Source organism: Thamnophis sirtalis, unplaced genomic scaffold, assembly GCF_051295495.1.
Source record: "Thamnophis sirtalis isolate CommonGarterSnake01/CBP01778 unplaced genomic scaffold, rThaSir2_p1.2 scaffold_6, whole genome shotgun sequence".
In the NCBI taxonomy this organism is placed as follows: domain Eukaryota; kingdom Metazoa; phylum Chordata; class Lepidosauria; order Squamata; family Natricidae; genus Thamnophis; species Thamnophis sirtalis.
In genome coordinates this window covers 65,800,796-65,821,873 of record NW_028261386.1, presented here as the reverse complement: position 1 = coordinate 65,821,873, position 21,078 = coordinate 65,800,796, and the positions used below count along the sequence as shown (strand labels likewise).

Sequence of the window (21,078 nt, the reverse complement as noted above, 5' to 3'; positions counted from 1 at the left end):
ACCACCAAATGCCACCATCAGGAAAGATTCATTGCCACGTGTGTTTTCCCAGTCACTTTCATCTTTAGAGACAAGCATCTCAACACCTCCAGGCTTCACAGATACTGCCAGCTCTAATATTGCCCTGCACTTCTTAGTACCAAATAGCTGACTGGCATGCCACGTATTTCTTGTGGTCCACAATTGTATTTCTGTTATCAAGCTTGACCTTATAATAAATAATATGCTGTAATGCAAGTAATTTGTTGTCAAGCTTGTTGTTCATAAGATCAATTTAGTTTGTGGTATCTGATTTAGTGTTTAATTGTTTTTTGAGATGTCTAGGCCATTAGAGTTGGGTGGCCAATGCATTTAAATAAATAGAAATAAAGTTTCTACAAATGTTGTGCAGGCATATACTGGACTCTTGCTTTCATTCTCCCTATGTGAACAATAAACAGTAACGATGATAGCTAGAGTGTTGCACGGTGGTTGAGTGCAGTTTGGGGCATTTTCAGCCAGATTGTCTGGGTCTATTCTGCAGACCAGGCAATCACCTTGTGGCAGCCTTCTCACGCCCTCTGGACTCACTTTTGCTGGACAACAGATCTACTGAAGGCAGCCTGCCTCATCTGGATCAAGGGACTGTGCTGCTCTAGGTGCTATTGAGAGCACATTTCTGATATTTGGATTGAAGTAAAAAGTAAACATGAGTTTGGTAGCCTTTGTTTTTGGCTACCAAAAGTCTTGGCCTGGCTCTCCTCAGTTCTGTGCCAACTTATCCATGATGCTTACTGACAGCTTAGTTCAGGTAAGCAGGTATGGATTGTGACCAGATTAATGTTGGACTAGCAACTTTGGACTTGGATGTCATGTGGAGGTGTAATGTGGCATTGTTGCTTTTGTAGCTTGCCCAACCCTAGTTAAAACCATGGTTTCACAGGATGTGTGCATGCAATCTCACTTGTTTTCCAGGATGGTCATTCAGGACAGACGAGGCAAGTATCAGAAAATAAGCATATTGAGAGGGGAGAGCTGTTGCATATAAAATAACTATTGCTTTTTAGAAATATTTATATTTCTCGTGGTTTGTTTCAGCGCATCTGTTTCCATCTCAAAGGTCTTTCAAACTGCCAATTGGTACTCAAGGCAAAAATGTGGGCCTGTTGTTTCTGGACAACCTCCCTATCATGGAGCATGGACTGAGGTAACTGCAACAAACCTGGCACATTTGAAGAGCAACTGCTTTCACGGGACAGATGAGGTTGCTAAGCAACTGGCAGATTGGCTAATGGGTCTACAGCTTAATCACAGTTCAGCTGGAGCATAAGATGTCTAATGTGTCAGAGGCTCAAGGCTTCAAAATCTAAATTAATATTTGTGTTGGATTGAAAGGAGGTTCACGGAGGTTAGCTGCGATGAACACATCCATCTTTTCAGAAAGCAATGCCTATGATATAATTTGAAGGGGTCCCGTGGCTCAGTGCTGAATTGCTTTTGGTTTCCTGTGTCTGACATATGGTCTACTGACACTATATTTCTTTCAGCAGAAGGATGAAAGAGGACCACTTTACTGTACATAGAATGGATGATCTGACTCAAACAGCTGCCTTAGTTCAATACAAAATCAATATTATCTAATTAAGAATATTAAAGGGGTGGGTGAGAATTATTCTGGTCGGAGTTCCATTTTCAGAATTCAGTGGCTACTGAGCATGCTCAGTCCTTATTTGTCTTTATGATTTTTATTTTTTAGTTAAAGTAAATTCCTCTAAAAACTTGTACTTTTCTAAATATGGGATCTCCAAAATGGATATCCTCCTCATACCAGTGGATCAATTGTTTGGCTATATAAACTATTACTCATGGTTCTATCACTAGAGTCTATTTCTAAATGGTTATAGAAATGTCAAGAACTGCGCAAATGCCATTTTAAAGAAAATACGTACTGTATAAGATGAATCTACCCATAAAAATTAAGACTGTACACATTTGAAAAAGCTAGGTTGAGCGAAGCACTGCTTTTTGAAATGTTAAATGTGTCCTTTGAAGGGTTTGTTGGCTGGACAATCAACTGTCAGATGTCTGTTGGTTGACTAAAACAACACTTGATTGCTGTACTGGCTGCCTGCACTTATATGCACATGCAGAGATGCCTCATTTCTCTGGAAATCTCAATAGAAATATTGGTTGTACATATCATACGCACATATAGAATGAGGAGGCGACTTCAGACCAACTGCACAAGCTTTTCAAAGGATGTGGTTATGATTCACGTTAATACATTTTGTTTTGCTTTGCATGTCTTAATAAATGTATAGATTCTGCCCTTTTATTTCACCAATTTAATGCTCAAGATAATATAATCTATGGTATTTTGCATAGTTTCTCTGACCTCTTTTAGAATGAGAGATATGTTATACTTTAAATTTGCAATTTTCTGCATAAGGATAAAACTAATATTAGAAAGTACACCAAATTTAATTTGAAAATCATTGACAACGATATTCCAAATATCTGTCTTTCCCAGCACTCTAAGATGGTGCCAGGGACCAAACCCGGATCTTTGGCATATAATACAAATGCAATATAAGTGTACTACTTTGGAATAAACAGTTTTAAAATTACTGCTATGCAGTCTAATTCAACTGTTCAGAATAGAATAGAATAGAATAGAATAGAATTCTTTATTGGCCAAGTGTGATTGGATACACAAGAAATTTGTCTTTGGTGCTCTCAGCGTACATAAAAGAAAAAAAATACATTCATCAAGAATCATATAACACTTAGTAATGACTTAACTAGAAAGAGAAGCAAGATCATGGTATTTATTCTTTGCTTGAGGACAGTCCCTAGTCAGTTAGCAGTTCTTCATTATAATACCCTTTTAAAATTTCAGAATTTACTGAAAAGGCTTCAAAAAATTTATCAGTGACAATGTTCAGAAAACTTTAAAAATAAATAGCATAGGAGCGTCAGTAGCCTTGCAGAACTGCTGAAAACATCTGGACTGTGCTATCAGCTTGCTCAGGGTATTGCAAATAAAAGACCTATCCACTGTAAACAGTGGAATAGTACTAGACAAGTATTTAAATAGTTAGCTGAAAATAGATTAGATACCTTGCTCATAAACTTGCGGTATAAGCAGTTTGCATGGCAACTTGCTTTGCTTCATATGCCTTTGGAAAAATTACCCTATCATTATTTTGATTTTTTTAAAGTTGCTGAAATCAATTTTATGCAATGCATAAGTCTGATAAAAAACATATAAGATGTGTTGGTACAGGTGTTTTCAGTCCTAAATAAGTTTCCCTGAGCATATAACTAATTTCAGTCTGTTGACTGAAATCCATTAAAGGTAGACTTCAAAATAAATGCTAGCTTTTAAGATACTACGTGAGGGGTTTGTTGTTGTTTTTGGCCTCTATATACCAGCTCCTCAGTACTAGGTAACATACATCTGATTGGTATGTTTAATTAAGTGTAATTTATATTGAAATTGTAAGGATGGTTGTTGACTGATTCTCTGGTTTAGAGTGATTGTTATTTCACTAGCAAAAGTATTCAGAAAATTCCTGTTTGCAGAAAACATTTCTTATTTACTACAGTTTTTATGGCAACCTTTTCAGAAAAGCTCCCAATTCTACAGAGAAGATTTCTGAGTAACATAGGAAAGAGAATCAGAAACAATGATCTTCTCCCATTTACCCACTGGGAAAGCACTATTGGATCATAAACTTCATCGTGGCAAAGGTTGGGTTGTAGAATGCATGCCTTTGTCTTATGCTTTGAACCAAATGTTTAGATATCTTGGTATTAGAATTAATTTGAAAAATACTAATAGGAATCACCATTCAGTTACTGAAATTCAAAGGAATATCATCAGCTTATCACAACCCTGGTAGATACCACTTTTTCTTCCACCTATGCATGCATATATACCGTAGAACTGTGCATATTGTAAAAATGATTCTAAAGAGGTGCTTTAAAATGTAAAGGACCATAACTGGGATAGCATTTTAGGACAGCCACATCTTTTTTCAGGCTCATGTAGACTCCTGAAAAAAGCCATAGCTACTTTAGAGATGTTGTACTCACACTTCTACACAGACCAAAACACTCTTCTAAATCATTTTTACTTTTATTCATTCACAGCGCTAATAAGTATAGTTTCATGAGACCAATTTCTATGACTCTGTGCTATAATATATTATGATGATGTTTCATTTTTAATTTCAAGGATATAGATGATATAAATAAAGCAATAAATAAATATAATAAATAAATATTAAGATGACAGAGGCTTGAGGGGAATCTAACATTGCACCATTTATATATAAATCAAATTGCTCCCTAATAGAACTGTACCACTGGCAGTTTGCCTGCATGAGAATTAGACAATTATAAGCAGGATCTGCCATTTTCTAGTCCACTTCAAGACAGCCGAGGCATAGGGTAGCACTTCAAATAACCTAATTAGTCCCAGATTCAGAAACAATGTAACACATCATGTCCTTAACATCTTAAGTTCTTAACTTGTTATGCTTGTCTCTTTCTAAGTTTCCATCCCTACTATTTTTCCAGCTCCCAGTTATCCAAATAAGTATACCAAAAAATAAATTAGCTTGGGTAACACAGTATCAATCAGAACTTTTAATCAGATCTAGAATCCCTGTTTCACCATGAATACATATTTTAATAAGAGTTTGCTATAGCAGCAGGCTGTGTTGGAATACTTTGAAAGATAGGATGAGTTGGAGGAGGAGTTATACTAAATTCTTGAAAATCTAGAGATCTATATTTCATTCAATTTCTTTTTGAGAATGAGGACAACCTATGATTTACTGTAAATAAAGAAGTTTCTGGCATGTAAAGTATGGACTCCTTGGATAACAGAATCCCTATTTTCAGCATTCATTTTCAATGCATTTTATTATTCTATTGCTACGCAGAAAGATCATTGAGAGAAGCAATCTTGGTGGGTCTATTGGTTGCTTTTCCTTGAGCACAGTGTTTGCCATTTCCAGGAATTTTGGCTCTCTCTTAGACAATGCAGGAGGCTTGAAGGAATATATATATATATATATATGTGTGTGTGTGTGTGTGTTTATTTGTGCTGATAAATAAATAAAGGGAGATGTATATATATATATGTGTGTGTGTGTGTGTGTGTGTGTGTATGTATATGTATATATATATATATATAAGGCAAATACCGCTCATTGATCACGAAGCCTGCAGAACCGTAAAGCCTACAAACTTGAAATTTGGCACGTATGTTCCTCTTGGCTTCTAGGTGCTCGCTAAGAAAGGATTTTTTGAAATGACCATCAGATCATTAGTAATTCTTATACAGTAATTAACACACACTGATGCTAGGGAGTTCTACTCCCCCTCCCCACCTGAAAAGAACTCTATTCCAACTGCCAGTTGCCTTACATTCTGTTACCTCAGTTCAAACTGGCAGACATTCCACTCCTTCACTCAGGAGCGATGCGGGGCTCCTTACAGTACTAAACATCAGTACCTTACCAAAATGTCTATGCCTTCCACCTATAGAACTGCTTCCAGACTCAAGGCAGTGGGAGCGATATTCCCTTATGTGTTTCAGTCACTGACCACCACTGAGCCAACAAATTCTGAACAGAATTCCTTCTGCATAGCCCGATCAGATAGTTTCATTGCGAAGCTACTAGTATGTATATAAATAGAAGTTTTGGAAAAACCTTGACAGTAAGATATTTCAGTAGGCAAATATAGCTTTCTGTTTAAAAAAACTCCTCAGCAACCTTATGTGAAGAGAATTTTACTATCTCTCAGTATGAGTTAATAATTAGAGAGTAAATAATCAACCCTTGCAATGTCTTTAAATCAGATAGCCAATGAACAGAGGGAGTGAATTGAATGGGAAAAAATAATCCTTTGCATGAGTTTATGATATTGGCTTAAGGCAATTAAAGAACACTAATTTAGTTTTAATAAGTTGCTGTGCCAAAAAAGGATTGTTAGTCTCTTTAGTCAAAATGTGCCATACAGTAGTTCTGTAGTAAGAAATATATCAAAACATTGTAATGATTCTTGGATTTGAATCAGCAAGCATAGCAGAGATTTCAAATCATCACATCCTGAACCTGTCTCAGACGTCTAGGAAAGCTTTTGCCTGTCTTGTTCTCTAGACTGGATTTATCTTTTCCACTTTTTTTGTCCAGAATGTTTATCATTTTGAGCTTTATCTTTTCTTTGAGGAATTTGGAAGAATTTAATATTTTTATACTTTTTGATATGATGTTTTGTTTTAATTCCTTTGTGGGATTTCTTGCATTTTTTTTAAATTGCCTAGTCATCAACGTCACTATTCAGATGCTCCTTAGTTAATACTGGAGTTATTGGGAAAGAACTATAAACTTCAGCTAAGTGTCCTTATTTCAGTTATGCATTTTGAGTATCATTATTTTTGTCAAAGCAGAGTTCTGCAATTCTGCCTGAAAATATTTTATCAGTGAGATTTCTGGATCCCATCCAGAAATCCAGTTTGGCAGTGCCCATCTGTTGTTTCCCCAATATATGAAAGAGCCGTGGTGACACAGTGGTAGAATGCGGTACTGCAGGCTACTTCTGCTGACTGCCGGCTGCCAGCAGTTTGGCAGTTTGAGTCTCACTGGCTCAAGGTTGATCAGCCTTCCATTCTTCCCAGCTCAGTAAAATGAGGACCCAGATTGTTGGGGGCAGTACAGGGCGGGGCATAACCTTTTCCTAGGGGGTCACAGCAACACTTGTAATAACAACACAAATAATTCATACACCATTCGAAAGCCCATCAAAAACTGAGTTTATTGACACGATTTAATAGTCAGTATGACCACCATTAGTCCTTCGAACAGCATTCAAACGAGGTGGATAAGAACACAACAAATCTTCAAACAGTTCCGTTCGATTTTCCAGATTTTTCAACACAGTTTCCAAATTCATTCTCAAAGTTTCAACCGAAACAAATTTAACATTTAATAGCTCATTCAATTCAGTTTTTTATGGGCTTTAAAATGAGGTGTCGCGGAAGTTGTAAACTGCTGTCGATCTTGCTGTGACCCCCTAGGAAAAGGTTATGCCCCGCCCTGTATGTTGACACTGTAAACCGCTTAGGGAGAGCTGGAAAGTACTGTGAAGCAGTATAGAATTAGAAATATATATATAACTTAGAGTTATATACTTTTACAGCCCTCTCTAAGTGGTTTACAGAGTCAGCATCTAGCCCCCAACAATTTGGGGTCCTCATTTTACCTACCTCGGAAGAATGGAGGACTGAGTCAATATACAATACCCTAAGTGCTATTGCTATTAGCAGCTGACAAGATGTTTGTTCTTTAGCATAGAAAGGGCTTGTAACAGATTCCGGGGGGTTGTTTTTAGTTCCTCTATGCTATTCTAGTAACTATTTTCTACTCCTTTTTGCACCTGACTCAAAAAATATTTGGCTAGCTATCAAGGTCATTGCCTTCCAACTGAAGTAATCTGTAGCTAAATTGCTTGCTGTTTCATTCTGTACTAAGGTTTATAAACAGAATAGCCCTATTGATCAATCAACTGGGGTAATCTCTAAGGCAATTTCTTCATCATAGCAGGTACTTGAAGAATACCATGAGGAGAAAATAGAACAGTAATCTTTTGCATGGAAGGACTATGGAAACAAAGTAGAGAAGGGCCCTCGGTGCTCTCTGAGATTGCTTGTTTTCTTACAGATGTTTCATTACCCAAATTAGGTCACATTATCAGTGAAAGACTAGGCCAGTGACTAGCACTGTTGATGTTATCTAGTTTGGGTAATGAAACATCTGCAAATAAACAAGCAAGGTCAGAGAGCACCAAGGACCGCCTCATGTCAATCTTGAGCTATACATATTCTCCTTTATTAGAGAGTGAGAGAATATGGTTGAGATAGTTTACTTTTGTGACATGGGCATAATTAAATATATTATTGAGGGATATTATAATTTTATCATAAATATATCATAAATCATATTTCAAATTAAAATACATTATATTCTGCCAGAGTCTCAAAAACCAAGTTGTGTGCTATCTGCATTTCCTTTGGGGGGAAATGCACAGGTGTTCTCATTCGCTCCTTTGACCTAGTTATAACTTTGATCACTAAATGAAAGGTAGTCAAGGATTACCTGCATTCAAAAAGCTCCTATAACCGTTCAATTTTATGGGTTTTTTTTAAATAGGGTTATCAACAAGTCTTTTTTCTTCATTTAACAACTCTCTATGTACAGCCGAGTACACACTGAAACTCTGTGTCTAAAAAAACCTATTTGAATATATCCGTACAGATTCCATTTTAAAACAATGACTAAATGTACACATTATGTCATTTCGGTCTCCTCCTCTCCTCCTCCAACACACTCTGTACAATTTAGTTTTATATTCCATGTGACTTGAAGAATTCAGAATTTGAAAGTTTTTCACTTGGTCTTGTAATCTATAGTAGAATTGGAAGAGCTAATTCCTATGCTGTTGTTGCACATACAATATGATATCTCCCCTGATAATATTGCTACTGATGGGGTTGTGCTTTATATACAGAGTATGTTATTGCCCATCCCTGAAAATATTTTATTTTCACTGATCTGTACCAATTCCCAGCAATTTTCAATGTAGTCATCAAATAAATTAGAATAATATTTTATTATAGCATACTAGAAATAAAAATATAATTCTATAAAAGTATTCAAATCAAAAGAATCAAAATAAATGAACAAATTTATGGCAGCATTACATATTTCAAAGGTTCTCTGTTTTCAGTGGTTTATGAGAAATTAGTTACGTGAAAGCTAAGTGAATTTAAAATATTTTTAGAAGCCAACAGAACACTAGCACAACTACTGAAGTTTCTGCATGGTTTTCAAAGGCTGACCATATATATCATCATTCACGTTTTCTAAAATAGTCACAACATGCATATGGAAAGCATGGGATGTCTATTACAAAGTTGCATTCTTCATTTTTCTAATTTTCCAACTGATGCCCCTGCTCCTTCCCTTTTAAAAATGGCAATACATCTAGACATTTTGGCAGCTGTGATAATTTAAATAGGAAAAGATAACAATTTGTACCAGGCTTAGATTATTCTTTTTCCTACATTTCCAATAGAATTCAATCACCTATTTAGATTCATTAATCATTGGTTTTCAGTTCCTGTGCTGAACACTCCAATTTTTCAGTAATTAACGACTACTGATTGTAGAAAATAAGTCATCTCTAAGTTGAATATAGTGTTAGAGTACCAATGCTCAACTAAATTTGGATTTGGAAACACACCAGTGCTTTCTCTTTCAACTGCATGTAATCCTACCTTCTTATAAGGATATAAGTTATAAGTATATGGTGTAAGCATGTAAAGATACACTGCTAATGGTATGGCGTTTTCGGTTTCATCAGGGACAACAAGAACTCCAAAGTCCCTTCCAACTCTGTTATTCTATTAAGACATTCATTCATTCATTTATATTCTGTATGTATTGTCCAGTTCCTTAATACCCCAGCTTTCAAGCTAGCTTCACACATGTAATAAAACCCAGTATTTACATAAAATTTTTATAGAATGTTGTTTCCCCCAAGATTCATACAACCTCTGCTTTGTTGGGGTTTCAAAGGGCCCTGAAGACCTCATTCATCGACCAGGCCTTTGGAAAGCATAATCGAAGAACCCTCTTCCCCATGCACACTTCTCCCCCCCCCCTGTTCCCATCATGCTTATACATTTTTGCCATCTTTATTTTTTGGGGGGGAGGGGGAGAATTCTTATTTTAAATGTTAACCATTTATAAACCATCCAAAGTAATTAGAGTTGGCCACCATATATATTTAACAAATTATTAATGTATCATTAGAACCTATTAATTTGCAATACATTTAATACTGTACAAGTCATTTTGGAAGTCTCAAGAAATTTCAGACCAGAGTCCTTTAGTTACATAATGTTTAATTTTTCTCCAGTTCATTCTTTTCATAATGAAACCACAATATTTCAGTCTTTTACTCTCAAGAAAGAGCAAATCATTTCAAAAATAGTACAGTTAATACCTTGAACATACTATTTGACTCTCTTTGAGAAAAAGAAGAAAAACATATTGCAGACTGTTGCAAGTGAGAAATCCCTTTAAGGGCAATTATGTATTAGCTACTCTGTGGCATCCTATTTTACACACATTCTTGCAGCAATTCTAACGATTTTGAATGTTGGTCTTGCCAAACAAATATTGTCTTAAATGCCATAATGGCTAAACTCTCTTTTAATTGAACAAAAAACAGCTTGTGTCACAAAATAACAAAAAGGCATATAAGAAAATACATGTAAAAATGTGCACCCCTCCTGCAGGCACAGCCATAAATATGGACTAGACAAAAACATTTACTTTAATGAAACTGTGTCATCTTGTTAAAGCAGAAATAAATGCATGTCATTTTTAGAAATGCACAAAAAGTTGTTGAACTACTCGTATATAAAGGATATTGAGAGAAACACAATTTTAAAGGACAGAGTTATTGTTCTAATTTATTTTCAACAAATACATATCTATTTTCACTTCACAAAAAAGCATCGAGTATAACTGGATAAAATATTCTTAAATTAGGTTAGGGCAGCAGCCTCCAACCTTTTGGGCACCAGGAACTGGTTTGGTGGAGAAAAGTTTTTCCACCGACCGGAGGAAGCATGGTTTTGTGTGCTGCCTGTATCCCACTGATGGAGCTTTGTTTGTTTGCACCGCCCAGGGGTTGGGGACCCCTGGGTTAGGATCTTTACATGTGAGCCAGAACTTGACCATCAAATAAAGCTTTGTGTCTTACCAGATCAACAAATCTGTTCACTTTACAACCAATGACTCCTCAAAACCACTATTTTGGACATGAAATTTATCTGTCTTCTTGTCTACGTTGGAAGGAAAACTAACAATATTTTCTGGGGTGAATACCAGCAACTCTTCAGTTTGTTCCTTCCAAAACTCTTCCAAGATTTCCAAGTCATTTGGGCAGTGAGAGGCTACCAACAGGATTTTAACTTGGGGGCAACCTTAAGACAGTTCTACTGAGATAGATTTTTCTTAAGTATGGCATTGATAGAAGAGTCTCAAAGACATGGTTTTATTAGCTGGCTTTAGACTAAGTAGCTTGTAATCCTGGTGCACTTTATGAAATACAACATATGACTCTACAGCACACACATACATACACAATTACACATGCATATTCACCCACACAGCTCATCTTTATACTATAATCTTATCTTCAATCAAAGTTAAAGCTCAGAGCAGAGTTCAAAAGGCAAGAACACAGCCTTGTGATAAGGCTACTGTTCTAGCTTCTGGAGTTGCTGCCTCAGCACCAACGCTGAGTTAGTCACATACAAGTTAAACAATTGCGAGATGCCATATAGGAATTTGCGTTCCTATTTAAGTGGCTATGTTCTTGCATTACTTGACACAGTCATCACCACCCCCAACAAAACTCACTTACTAATTTTTAGCAATTGATATCTGAGGAATGTGTGTGTGCAATAATGTTCTCTGAAGGACTGATGATTACATGCCATCAAGTTGTTGTCAACTCTTGGTGACCCTATAGATTTGTTTTATGATACTCTGTTCCTAATCTGGTCCCTCAGGAACTCTGATGGTACACTCATTGTTACGGTAACTGAATCTATCTACCTTGCTGCTGGTTGTCCTCTTTCCTTTCTCCTTTCCCAACATTAGAGTCCATTATATTACACCATATTAGTTTCAATTCTACAAGCCGCTTGTGTGTAGTTGTCACTATTCTGTAAAGGGAGCGACTTCTAGTCTGTGGAAAGACATCGTCCTGCAAAATTTACGGTGCCATCCTACTCATCAGCAATATTCCTCTTGGAGGAAGAAAGCAAATGGCTTTGATAAAAGCAGACAATATAAAAGTCAGCGCTGGCTCAGCCTTGCAATGTTCAGCTAACTATGACAGCTTGCTACTCTCTAGTGCACATGTTATTCTCTGTTAAGCAGACAATTCGTGTCCAGGTCATTTAACTTGGTTATAAAATTTCATCGTTTTCATTCATTTCCAATTACGGCAACACTTTTTTAAGCAGATACATGATTTAAGGGTAGCATATCACTACTAATGTCTTTGGCTGGCAAGGAGCCAAATTATTAAACTATGTGTCCATTTCATTTGTTTGGGATGGTTTATCCCACTCCTCAGTTCTTTAGTTGGGTCTTGCCAACTCCTGGGCCATTAATTTTGCAGAAGAGCCCGCGTTAGACAGAGCACCTTTCATCTTCAAGTAATCTGAATGATGTACAGCTCACTGTTCAGCCATGCTGCCACCAAGTGAAGACTTATCTTTTTAGGAGATATTCCTTGCATTTTACTTTGGAAGTAGTTAGACCTCCAAACATCTCTTGGGAAGCATATGTCATGTATACAAATCCATCTTCATCTTTGTAGTCTTGGTATACTTCGGCCAAAGTTAAAGACATACTGGCTAAACTCTTGTTGTTTATCAGCAAGTAGAAAGCTTGGGTAGCACTCAATGCCATTCTGCTTCTGGATTAACAAAGAAAACAGACATTCTTCTAAAATATGCAAACTCCTTCAGAGTAGATAGGCAGTAGATTAGCTACATACATGGTGAAGTGCAAAGTTGCCACCAGAAAATGGTATATTGTACTTTGAAAAAGGGTTAAGGAAGAAGATGGATTTTTAAGTTGTCCAGACTATCCAACATGCATTCCATTTTTCTGGGATAAGCTTTATAGTGTTCAGTGTAGCTTTTTACATTTATCATTAACGTTAGTATTTATTTATTTTTTGTGCCATCAAGTCGGTTTTTGATGCCTTGTGACTGCCTGCAGTTTTTTGGCAAGGTTTTTCAAAAGTGGTATGCTTTTGCCTTCTTCCTCGACAGCAACTGGCACTAAAGTCACCCAGCTGCCTCTGTGCCTAAAACATAATTAGAACTCACAGGCTCCTGGTTTCTAGCTGGATGCCTTAACCACTGCACCAAATTGGCTCTCAGATATTTATTTAGCTTGCGTGTTATTAAGGCATTTATTTAGGGGTTTAGATTCCATAGTGAGGGTGGTACAGGAAGGTTACAAACAGCAAAGATAATTCAACTTGTTCCTAGAGTGTAGAGACTAGGAGATGTTAACGGTGGAGTTCCTTGCCATTTCACACTAATTTTAGCTAATTTTATTTGGCTGATTAAATGCACACTACTTTTTTGTGTAGTCACAAAGCAATAAGCATATTTTTTTTTAAATGTAGTGTGCTTCTTAATCAAAACTTTTAAATATTTTTTATAATTCCAAGAATCATACTCCTGTAGGCAGAATTGGATGAGTGAAGATTAAATATTCTGAGCACTATTTGGGAAATTCTAATGGGTAGCACATATTGGATAAGTCTATGACCTTGAAAATGGCAGTTAATGAACATTCCAAGTTTCTGTAATCTCACTTTGTATGTACTGCTTTATTTCACTTGGCTATAAGAGATTCTAATCAATTTTGAAATCAGCAATAGTCATAGGAGCTTAAAGAGTTCTTGAAGCAGTAGAGCTGAGATAAAAATAATGTTATGCAATGAATTCTGCAGACCTGAAGTTTTTTTGGATTTATACTTAAGTGCCCTTGCCAGCTCATAGCAAGCAGTTTTTAAAATGAAGGAAAATTTAAAAGTAAATTACTAGATGGAATGAATAAAGGTAAAGGTTCCCCTCGCACATATGTGCTAGTTGTTCCTGACTCTGGGGGGCAGTGTTCATCTCTGTTTCAAAGCCAAAGAGCCAGTGTTGTCCGAAGACGTCTCCGTGGTCATGTGGCCGGCATGACTAAACGCCGAAGGAGCATGGAGCGCTGTTATCTTCCCACCAAAGGTGGTTCTTGTTTTTCTACTTGCATTTTTAGGTGCTTTGGAACTGCTAGGTTGGTTGAAGCTGGGACAAGTAATAGGAGCTCACTCTGTTACGCGGTGCTAGGGATTCAAACTGCAGAACTTTCTGATAGACAAGCTCAGCGTCTTAGCTACTGATGCCACGTCCCACTTTTCCAAATCAAAAATTCATAGTTACATCCTGGATTCTGAAGAATAAAATGTCAGTATTTATTCTGAGATATGCACATGCATTTAGGATAGCTTTTCCTAAAGCAGTACTTTCCCTATACTTTGGGCTGATGTCGATATTGGAATTGAAAGCTGAACATGTCTGGACTGCATAGGACTGGGGAAAACTAGCTGAGAATAAAAATAGATTGAAATGAATTTAAAGCACAACGGTATAGATTTAAAAAAATAAATCTTGGTCATCTGTTGTATCAAACTCTTCTTGGATGGTTAAAACAATCTAGGAACTTTAAAAAAAACAGAGGAGGAAAAAAAGACAGGACTGTATTAATCTAGCCTAGTTTTCTCACCATACCTTTGTGCAAATAATGAGGAATACTTTGCAAGAGGACTCAAAGGACTGAACCTCATCAAAGCAATGGAAGAAAAGTCACAGAAAGGTGTTGGGTAACAGAAGCCATACTATTTGCAAAGTTCCCAAGTTTTCTTAGAAGCCCTGTAGCAAAAATAGACAGGCCAGGGGGTGTGCGCACAGAAGCACTGACAGCCGACAAATAATAAATAGCCTATCTGTGGCTTGCTACATACCTAATGATGGTTATAAACTGTGTCATAGTTAACTCTTGTGGTACAAGAAACTTTGTTTTGTCCAACAGGGGGAGGTATTTTTCTTTCTGATATCTTTCAACAATTACCTGGTTCAAAAAGAAGAAAGCACAACATGTTTAAAAGCAGTGGACATGCTACCAGTGGAAGCATCTACTACTATCAGCAGGAGACAATCCTAAGCAGACTTCTTGTTATCTACAGAAGGTAATGATACCACTGGCCAAGAAAACCTGCCCTGAGTCAGGTACACTTAAAAAACAACAACAGACACTAGGCAAATGTTAGGAGTATTTAGCAGAGAAGAGAAAGAGAGGCTTACTGGAACTTTTGTCGGGAACTTCCCACGAATGCCTGCTACTTCTTCCACTCGGGTGGCTGTGAAAATAAAATGACAAGAAAGACCCATTAGTTTTCACCTAACGGGGGCGTGGAGGTGAAAAACCTCGACTCCCAAGGTAGCAGGTAGCGGACTGCAAGACGGTCAGCCCTGCAAAGCCGAGCTGCCCCCACGCAGGTCAGATCGCCGGAGGCGTTTTCCTTTTCTTCCTTTCCAAAGAGCGGTGGAAAAGCCGGCGCCCGGCTGTGCTTTCAGCAACCCCGTCCCCGATCCCAGAGCAGTCCGTCCGTCCCACGGAGATTAGCGGTTTCCGCCAGAATTCAGGAGAAATAAGGCGCCAGCCTGATTTCCCAACCAATCGCCTCGTACGTAGGGTAAGCCCACTTTCCGCCGCTTACCAAAACTTTTCCTTTGCTTAAACGGCCTGACGGGCTGGCAGTTCTGCTGTAAAGGTTGCATTTCCCCCAGCTTTGCAAAGAGCCTGCTTAGAAAAACACCCACTGCGGCCCCGCGACAGCTGCTCTCCGGACTGTACAGCCGGGGCAGAAGAGCCCCCTTTTTAACTAACGGCTTGCGACATCCACGTCACTCGTTGCCCCCCCTCCTCCCCCTCTCCCCCCTCCCCGCGGACGGTCTGGCCGGGACCCAAACGGGAAAAGTGGGTGTTGGAGACAAAAAAGAAAAAAAAAGAAATAACGCGCGGGACACGAAGGCCTGCAAGGTGGCAAGTCACAGCCTTTCTCTGGTCCAGAGTAGCCCACGCGCAATCTTCGTGTCCCTGCAGAGCTCGGGCGGGGGCGGGGGGATTCGCTGTGGAAGAAAACTATTCGCTAGTAAGAACGATTTGCCGTTGTGGTTCCCCCACCCCGGAGTGGAGGATCTCTAGACCGTCTTTCCTTGCTCTGGGAACAAATCCTGTCCACTCTGCTGCCGGGAAGTACTTTATGGTGAGGTAAACATCAAGATGAGCGCCTGACCCCCTTGAGATGACTTGACCATAAGCCTTATGACTTCTCTTCTCTAGTTACAGTGGGATAAATCAGCTGTTTGGGGAATGATGGTGACTTTAGTCAGTTCATCTCCCGAATGTTAGATGGCACCCGGAGTATCTGTTTGTTGCTGTTGACGGCAAAACCATTTCCACCCGTTTCGAGGGAACCCAACTTTTGAGCACCTATGGATAGGTTTAGTTGGGTAATAGTCTCTCACAGCTGGGTAACCCGGGGTCATAAAACATAACGTTTATTTGAAAGGAAATAGGTATTTGTCTCACAGGGTTCCTGCCAGAGCTGTATTGTTCAGCGGGGGCTGTAATTTCATCCGTTGTGGCTGCAGTCCTAGCTGCATTGCTAAAATTCGGGTTAATTATAGCGCTTGTTCTGTTCTGAGGAAAGCCCCCTTGAGCCCAGTGGCACAGCAAAGAAATACAGGATTGCACCCTTAATCATTGGCAGTCCTTGACAAGCAGGTAATTTCTTAGCTGTTACCTAGTGCATTTCATTACCAGGTAGGTTTTGCCAGATGTTAGCCAATCTTCAATTTCACCTCCTTTACAGTATATTGTTAAACTTCTTGGCAACGAATGGGTGTAGACCAGTGGTGGGAGTCAAAGAATGTAACAACCGGTTCTCTGCCCTAATAACCATCTGAGTAGGCATGGCTCGGTGGTCATGTGACTGGGTGTGCATGGCCAACTCAATGTCACTCACATCGATGGGTGTTTCTTCTTAGCTGTTACAATGTAATAAGGAGAAGCAGTTTCTGTAATCAGGACAATAAAGATTAGGCTAGAAACAATACCAGAATGTTTCCTTCCTGCCTTCCTTACAGGATTAGCCCTCTAAAGTGGAAGGAAACAAAAGGAGATTTCTTCCAACAACCGGTTCTCCAAACTGCTTAGAAAGTTAACAAACGGTTCTCTCGGATAGGTGAGAACTGGCTGAATCCCATCACTGGTGTAGACCAATGTTTCAATCAAAAACTATGGTTCATTGTTACCCGGTGCTGACCAGTTTTTGATTTCCTTTGATTACTCCACCATTTCTTCTGTTATTGCAAGTTCTCTCATTTCAACTTTTTTTTTTTTAAAAAAAAAATCCACTTCCAAGCTTCTGGATGTATTTTTTTCGGTTGCCCTACAGCTGTACCCAGAATGCACTGTTTTTTCCCCTCTGGCAGGTGTTGACTGGTTCAGTGCAGTCTCTCCATTAATGGATGGATAGAAACGTTTCTGAATTTGGAGGTCCTGTCTGTAGTGTACATTCAAGGTTTGTAATTGCTGATCTTTTAGTTATAGTTGTTTCTTGTTTTATTACCCAGTCCCATCAGAAGCTCATGAGAGTGTTGGCCTAATCTAGAGGTGGTATTCAGCCGGTTCTCTCTGGTTCGGGAAAACCGGTAGTGGCGACTGCGGGAAGCTCCACCCACCTGCCGCAACATAATGCGCGAGCACTGTGCGTGTGCAGAAGGCAGTGCACATGCACAGATGTGGCACATGCACTCACATTTGCGGAGCAGTAGGGAAGGTAAGTGAATCCCACTACTGGCCTAATTTTATGAAAATGTAAAGGTGAAGTAGGTGTAGGTGTAGACTGGGTGTAGACTGTTTAACTATGGCATTTAGATCCTGATAATTGGTTCATGGGCCATATCAGTTAACACAGAGACAGAGTAGAACCCTATAGCATCCCATAAGGTAAAAGCTGAGAAAAAAGCAGTAATTCCCCAGTTTGCCTATATGAAACCCTAATGATAGGCGTAGAACCACAACAAAACCATGTTCCCATCCATCAATTCCTGAAAGTGGTTCAGATGGTGTCAGAAGATGTCAAGATATATGCAAGCACAAGCACAGACAAATTACCGAGTTGTACCGTCTACTAGACCATCCATCAGAGCCAGGGCCGGATTTTCCTATAGGCTAACTAGGCTTCAGCCTAGGGCCTCAAGATCAAGAGGGGCCTACATTCAAATTGTTAGCAAAATTAAAATTACACTATTCTAAAAACAGTGAACACTAAAACACTGAACCGAAAATAAGGAGAAATTCTACGCATATGACTAATAAACAAACATAAAAATGTATTGGTTAAGATCGTTCCAGCGCCGCAGCAGTTGGGGAGCCTGCCCACGTTCCTGACACCAGCGGTCGGGCGAGAGGCGCGGCCGCTCCCAGTAGCCTCCCGTCGACGCGGAGCCCACCAGCGGCCAGGCAGGTGAGGGTGAGGGGGCCGAGCCGAGCAGCTGAGTGCAGCAGGGGAGGCAGCTGGCCTCACTGCCTTTGCCGCAGAGCAGAGCCGCCCTCCGTCGGGAGGCCAGCTATATATATTGATATATATTGATATATCACAGTAATGATGTATTTTATTGTCTCTCATGTAATTTACAAACTTAAAAATGGGAGGTGAAAGGGCCTCATAAGTGGAATAGCCTAGGGCATCTTTTCATCTAAACTCAGCCCTGATCAGAGCAACTAAAACTGGCCCTGAAACAACTGTAGATGAAGATCATCTAGAGATGCTCTACCAACAATTCTGTTGGCTGGAGCTTAGAACAGTGGATGGGTTTTATTTGGCTTTGGCAACACTATAGCAGATTGAAAGCATTTTGCTTCCTAGGATTCATCATAGATCTTATTTTGAGAAATAATGCAGAATGCATAATGATAACATATATCACATATACATACATGATATGGCATATCTCATGGAAATCAATGAGTCCATCTGAATGCTTACTTTCAATTTTGGCATTCAAATTGACCAAATTATTTATTTATTTCTGGAGAATATAATTTTAATTAATATAACTAATTGCCTTTTGTGATCTTACAGATGCGCTGAAATGCATCTCCCATTGCCTGAATTAAAACTGGAATTGTACTACAGTTTCGGGCAGACCATCCTTAACCCTGAGTTGATGTTCATTGTCTTTTATTTATTCAAGTGTATGCCATGCTGTATAACTTCATGGCACTTTCCTGAGTTGCAGGATTCCATTCCTTATATTTCTTTCAGCCCCCTTTACTTTCTGTCTCTACATCTGTCTCACTGTTGCATTAGTGTTTCCTGTTCAACTGATCTTACCATTTGAAGCATCCTCTCTTTTGAGGTGCATTCTTTCTTGGAACATCACTCAAACCATTTGTAGTCATAGAAGCAACCCAGGATTATTTTTCCACACAAGAGTTTGATACTTTTTCAGGAATTGGCAGGTTATGCCATCACTCCAGTTATCAGACTGGGTGTTGAATTACATGATGTAATTATTTGAAAATGTGTCTTGCATGCAGACAGTACTGAACAAAATGTTCCACAGAGATTTTCTGGAAGGCAATATTTCTAGTCTAGTAATCTTCTCCATACTTGTACTAGCAAAATAGGAAATTTAACTGGCATTGGCTTGAAGAACTCAAGATCAATTGTGGGTTCCTAACCGTTCAAATCGGTTCGGCCAAACCATTAGTGGTTTGGTGGCCTGGGTTGCAGGAACCGGCAGTAACCCAAGCCTGCCACACCCCCGAACTGGTTCTCTGGGCAGTGCTGTAGGCGCAGCCATCTTGTTTTGGGGTTCTGTGCATGCGCAGAACAATTTTAACTGCATTGCACTTGGGGCATGCAGCGTATACACACAGCACATCCACAAGCAAATTGTCAGTAGTGCCTGCCGGAACCCACTCCTGCTCAAGATTGTATGGATTTGTTCTTCACTGGGAGACCTGGAGAGCTTCTCAGTCTTTGGAAGAGATGACAAATATTATGGGAAGCACTGAAGATATGAAATAATGATGTATCTTCCTGGATGCAGCAGAATTTATTACGTGGGATTAAGGATGATGAGAAATATAAGAGATGAACTTTTTGATCTTCTTCAGAAACAAAACAATAATAAAGGCAGTCAGCTGGAGGGGACACACTTAATATACCATCATTCCATGGGTTTCATTTCCAAGTTTTCCCTGTCCTTCCCAAGATACAGGAAGGAACACAAGAATAGTTCATTGTGATTAGACCAATTCTTGTAACACTTCAATAACAATTCAAGAATAGTTATGAATTGAAGGCAGGCCTATTATTGATCACTGAACCGAATCTACTTCCTCAATACCATTCCCAACGTGGTCAGTTTTGAAGATGACCAAAGCCCTCTCCCATTTTAAACTAGTTGCAGTCATCTCATAATTTGCCAGGGTAGAGAGCACTGCAACAACAGAGCAGGATCAGAACTCTTTTGAGGATTTTGAAAAGGATAGGTTGGATTGGAGTCTTTTGTTCTAATATTGAGGTGATTTATTTTCCCAAACAGCCCAAGTCTTCTCTGGAGTTTTGGTTTCATCCAACTTGAGGAAATCACTACTGTTTGAGAGGCAATAGTCTACCTTTTTTTTTCTTAGTTGCATCTGTAGATACAAGTGGTAGACCCTTTGCAATGACATGCAAATCTTGTGAAATGTAATAAGGACAACAGCAATAGCACTTAGACTTATATACCACTTCAAAGTGTTTTACAGCACTCTCTAAGCCGTTTACAGAGTCAGTATTATGCCCCCAATGATCAGGGTCTTCATTTTACTGACCTCGGAAGGTGGAAGGCTGAGTCAACTTTGAGCCTAGTGAGATTCTAACTGCCAAATTGCAGTCAGCAGGCAGTCAGCAGGCAGTCAGCAGAAGTAGCCTGCAGTACTGTATCCCAACCACTGCAACACCACTGCTCTTATAATAAGAGTATGTGTGATCAAAGCAGAAGATAGTCATTCACTTTTTCATAAATTAAGTCTCTCACCTACAATTTGGCTAAGGTATCAAATCATAAAACTGTTTGTTTGTTTGTTAAGAAATTAGCAGCAGTTCAGAAATAGACTGAGAGCCACATAGAAACGTTTCATGATTCCTTGGCTCTAGGTTACTCATCTGAACCTGTGGCAGGAACAGGTACTAGACTGGGATGGATGATCACAAGTGTCATCTGAACCATCTAGATATGAATTAGGGATTTTATAAAATTAAAAAAAACAGCTGCAACAATATTTCTTTGAAATTCACTTTCAGGAATAA

General features: G+C 38.9%; 1 protein-coding gene across 1 annotated transcript; it reads right to left on the bottom strand.

The window, feature by feature from the left end:
* Nucleotides 1–9,954: 9,954 nt before the first annotated feature.
* On the bottom strand, nt 9,955–15,618 carry MAP1LC3C (microtubule associated protein 1 light chain 3 gamma). Its single transcript, XM_014057003.2, has 4 exons — nt 15,424–15,618; nt 15,008–15,063; nt 14,668–14,774; nt 9,955–12,558 (listed from the first exon to the last, which is right to left on the bottom strand). The coding sequence occupies exons 1-4, from the start codon at nt 15,482–15,484 to the stop codon at nt 12,351–12,353; spliced, it is 432 nt and encodes a 143-aa protein (XP_013912478.1). The 5' UTR covers nt 15,485–15,618; the 3' UTR covers nt 9,955–12,350.
* Nucleotides 15,619–21,078: the final 5,460 nt, after the last annotated feature.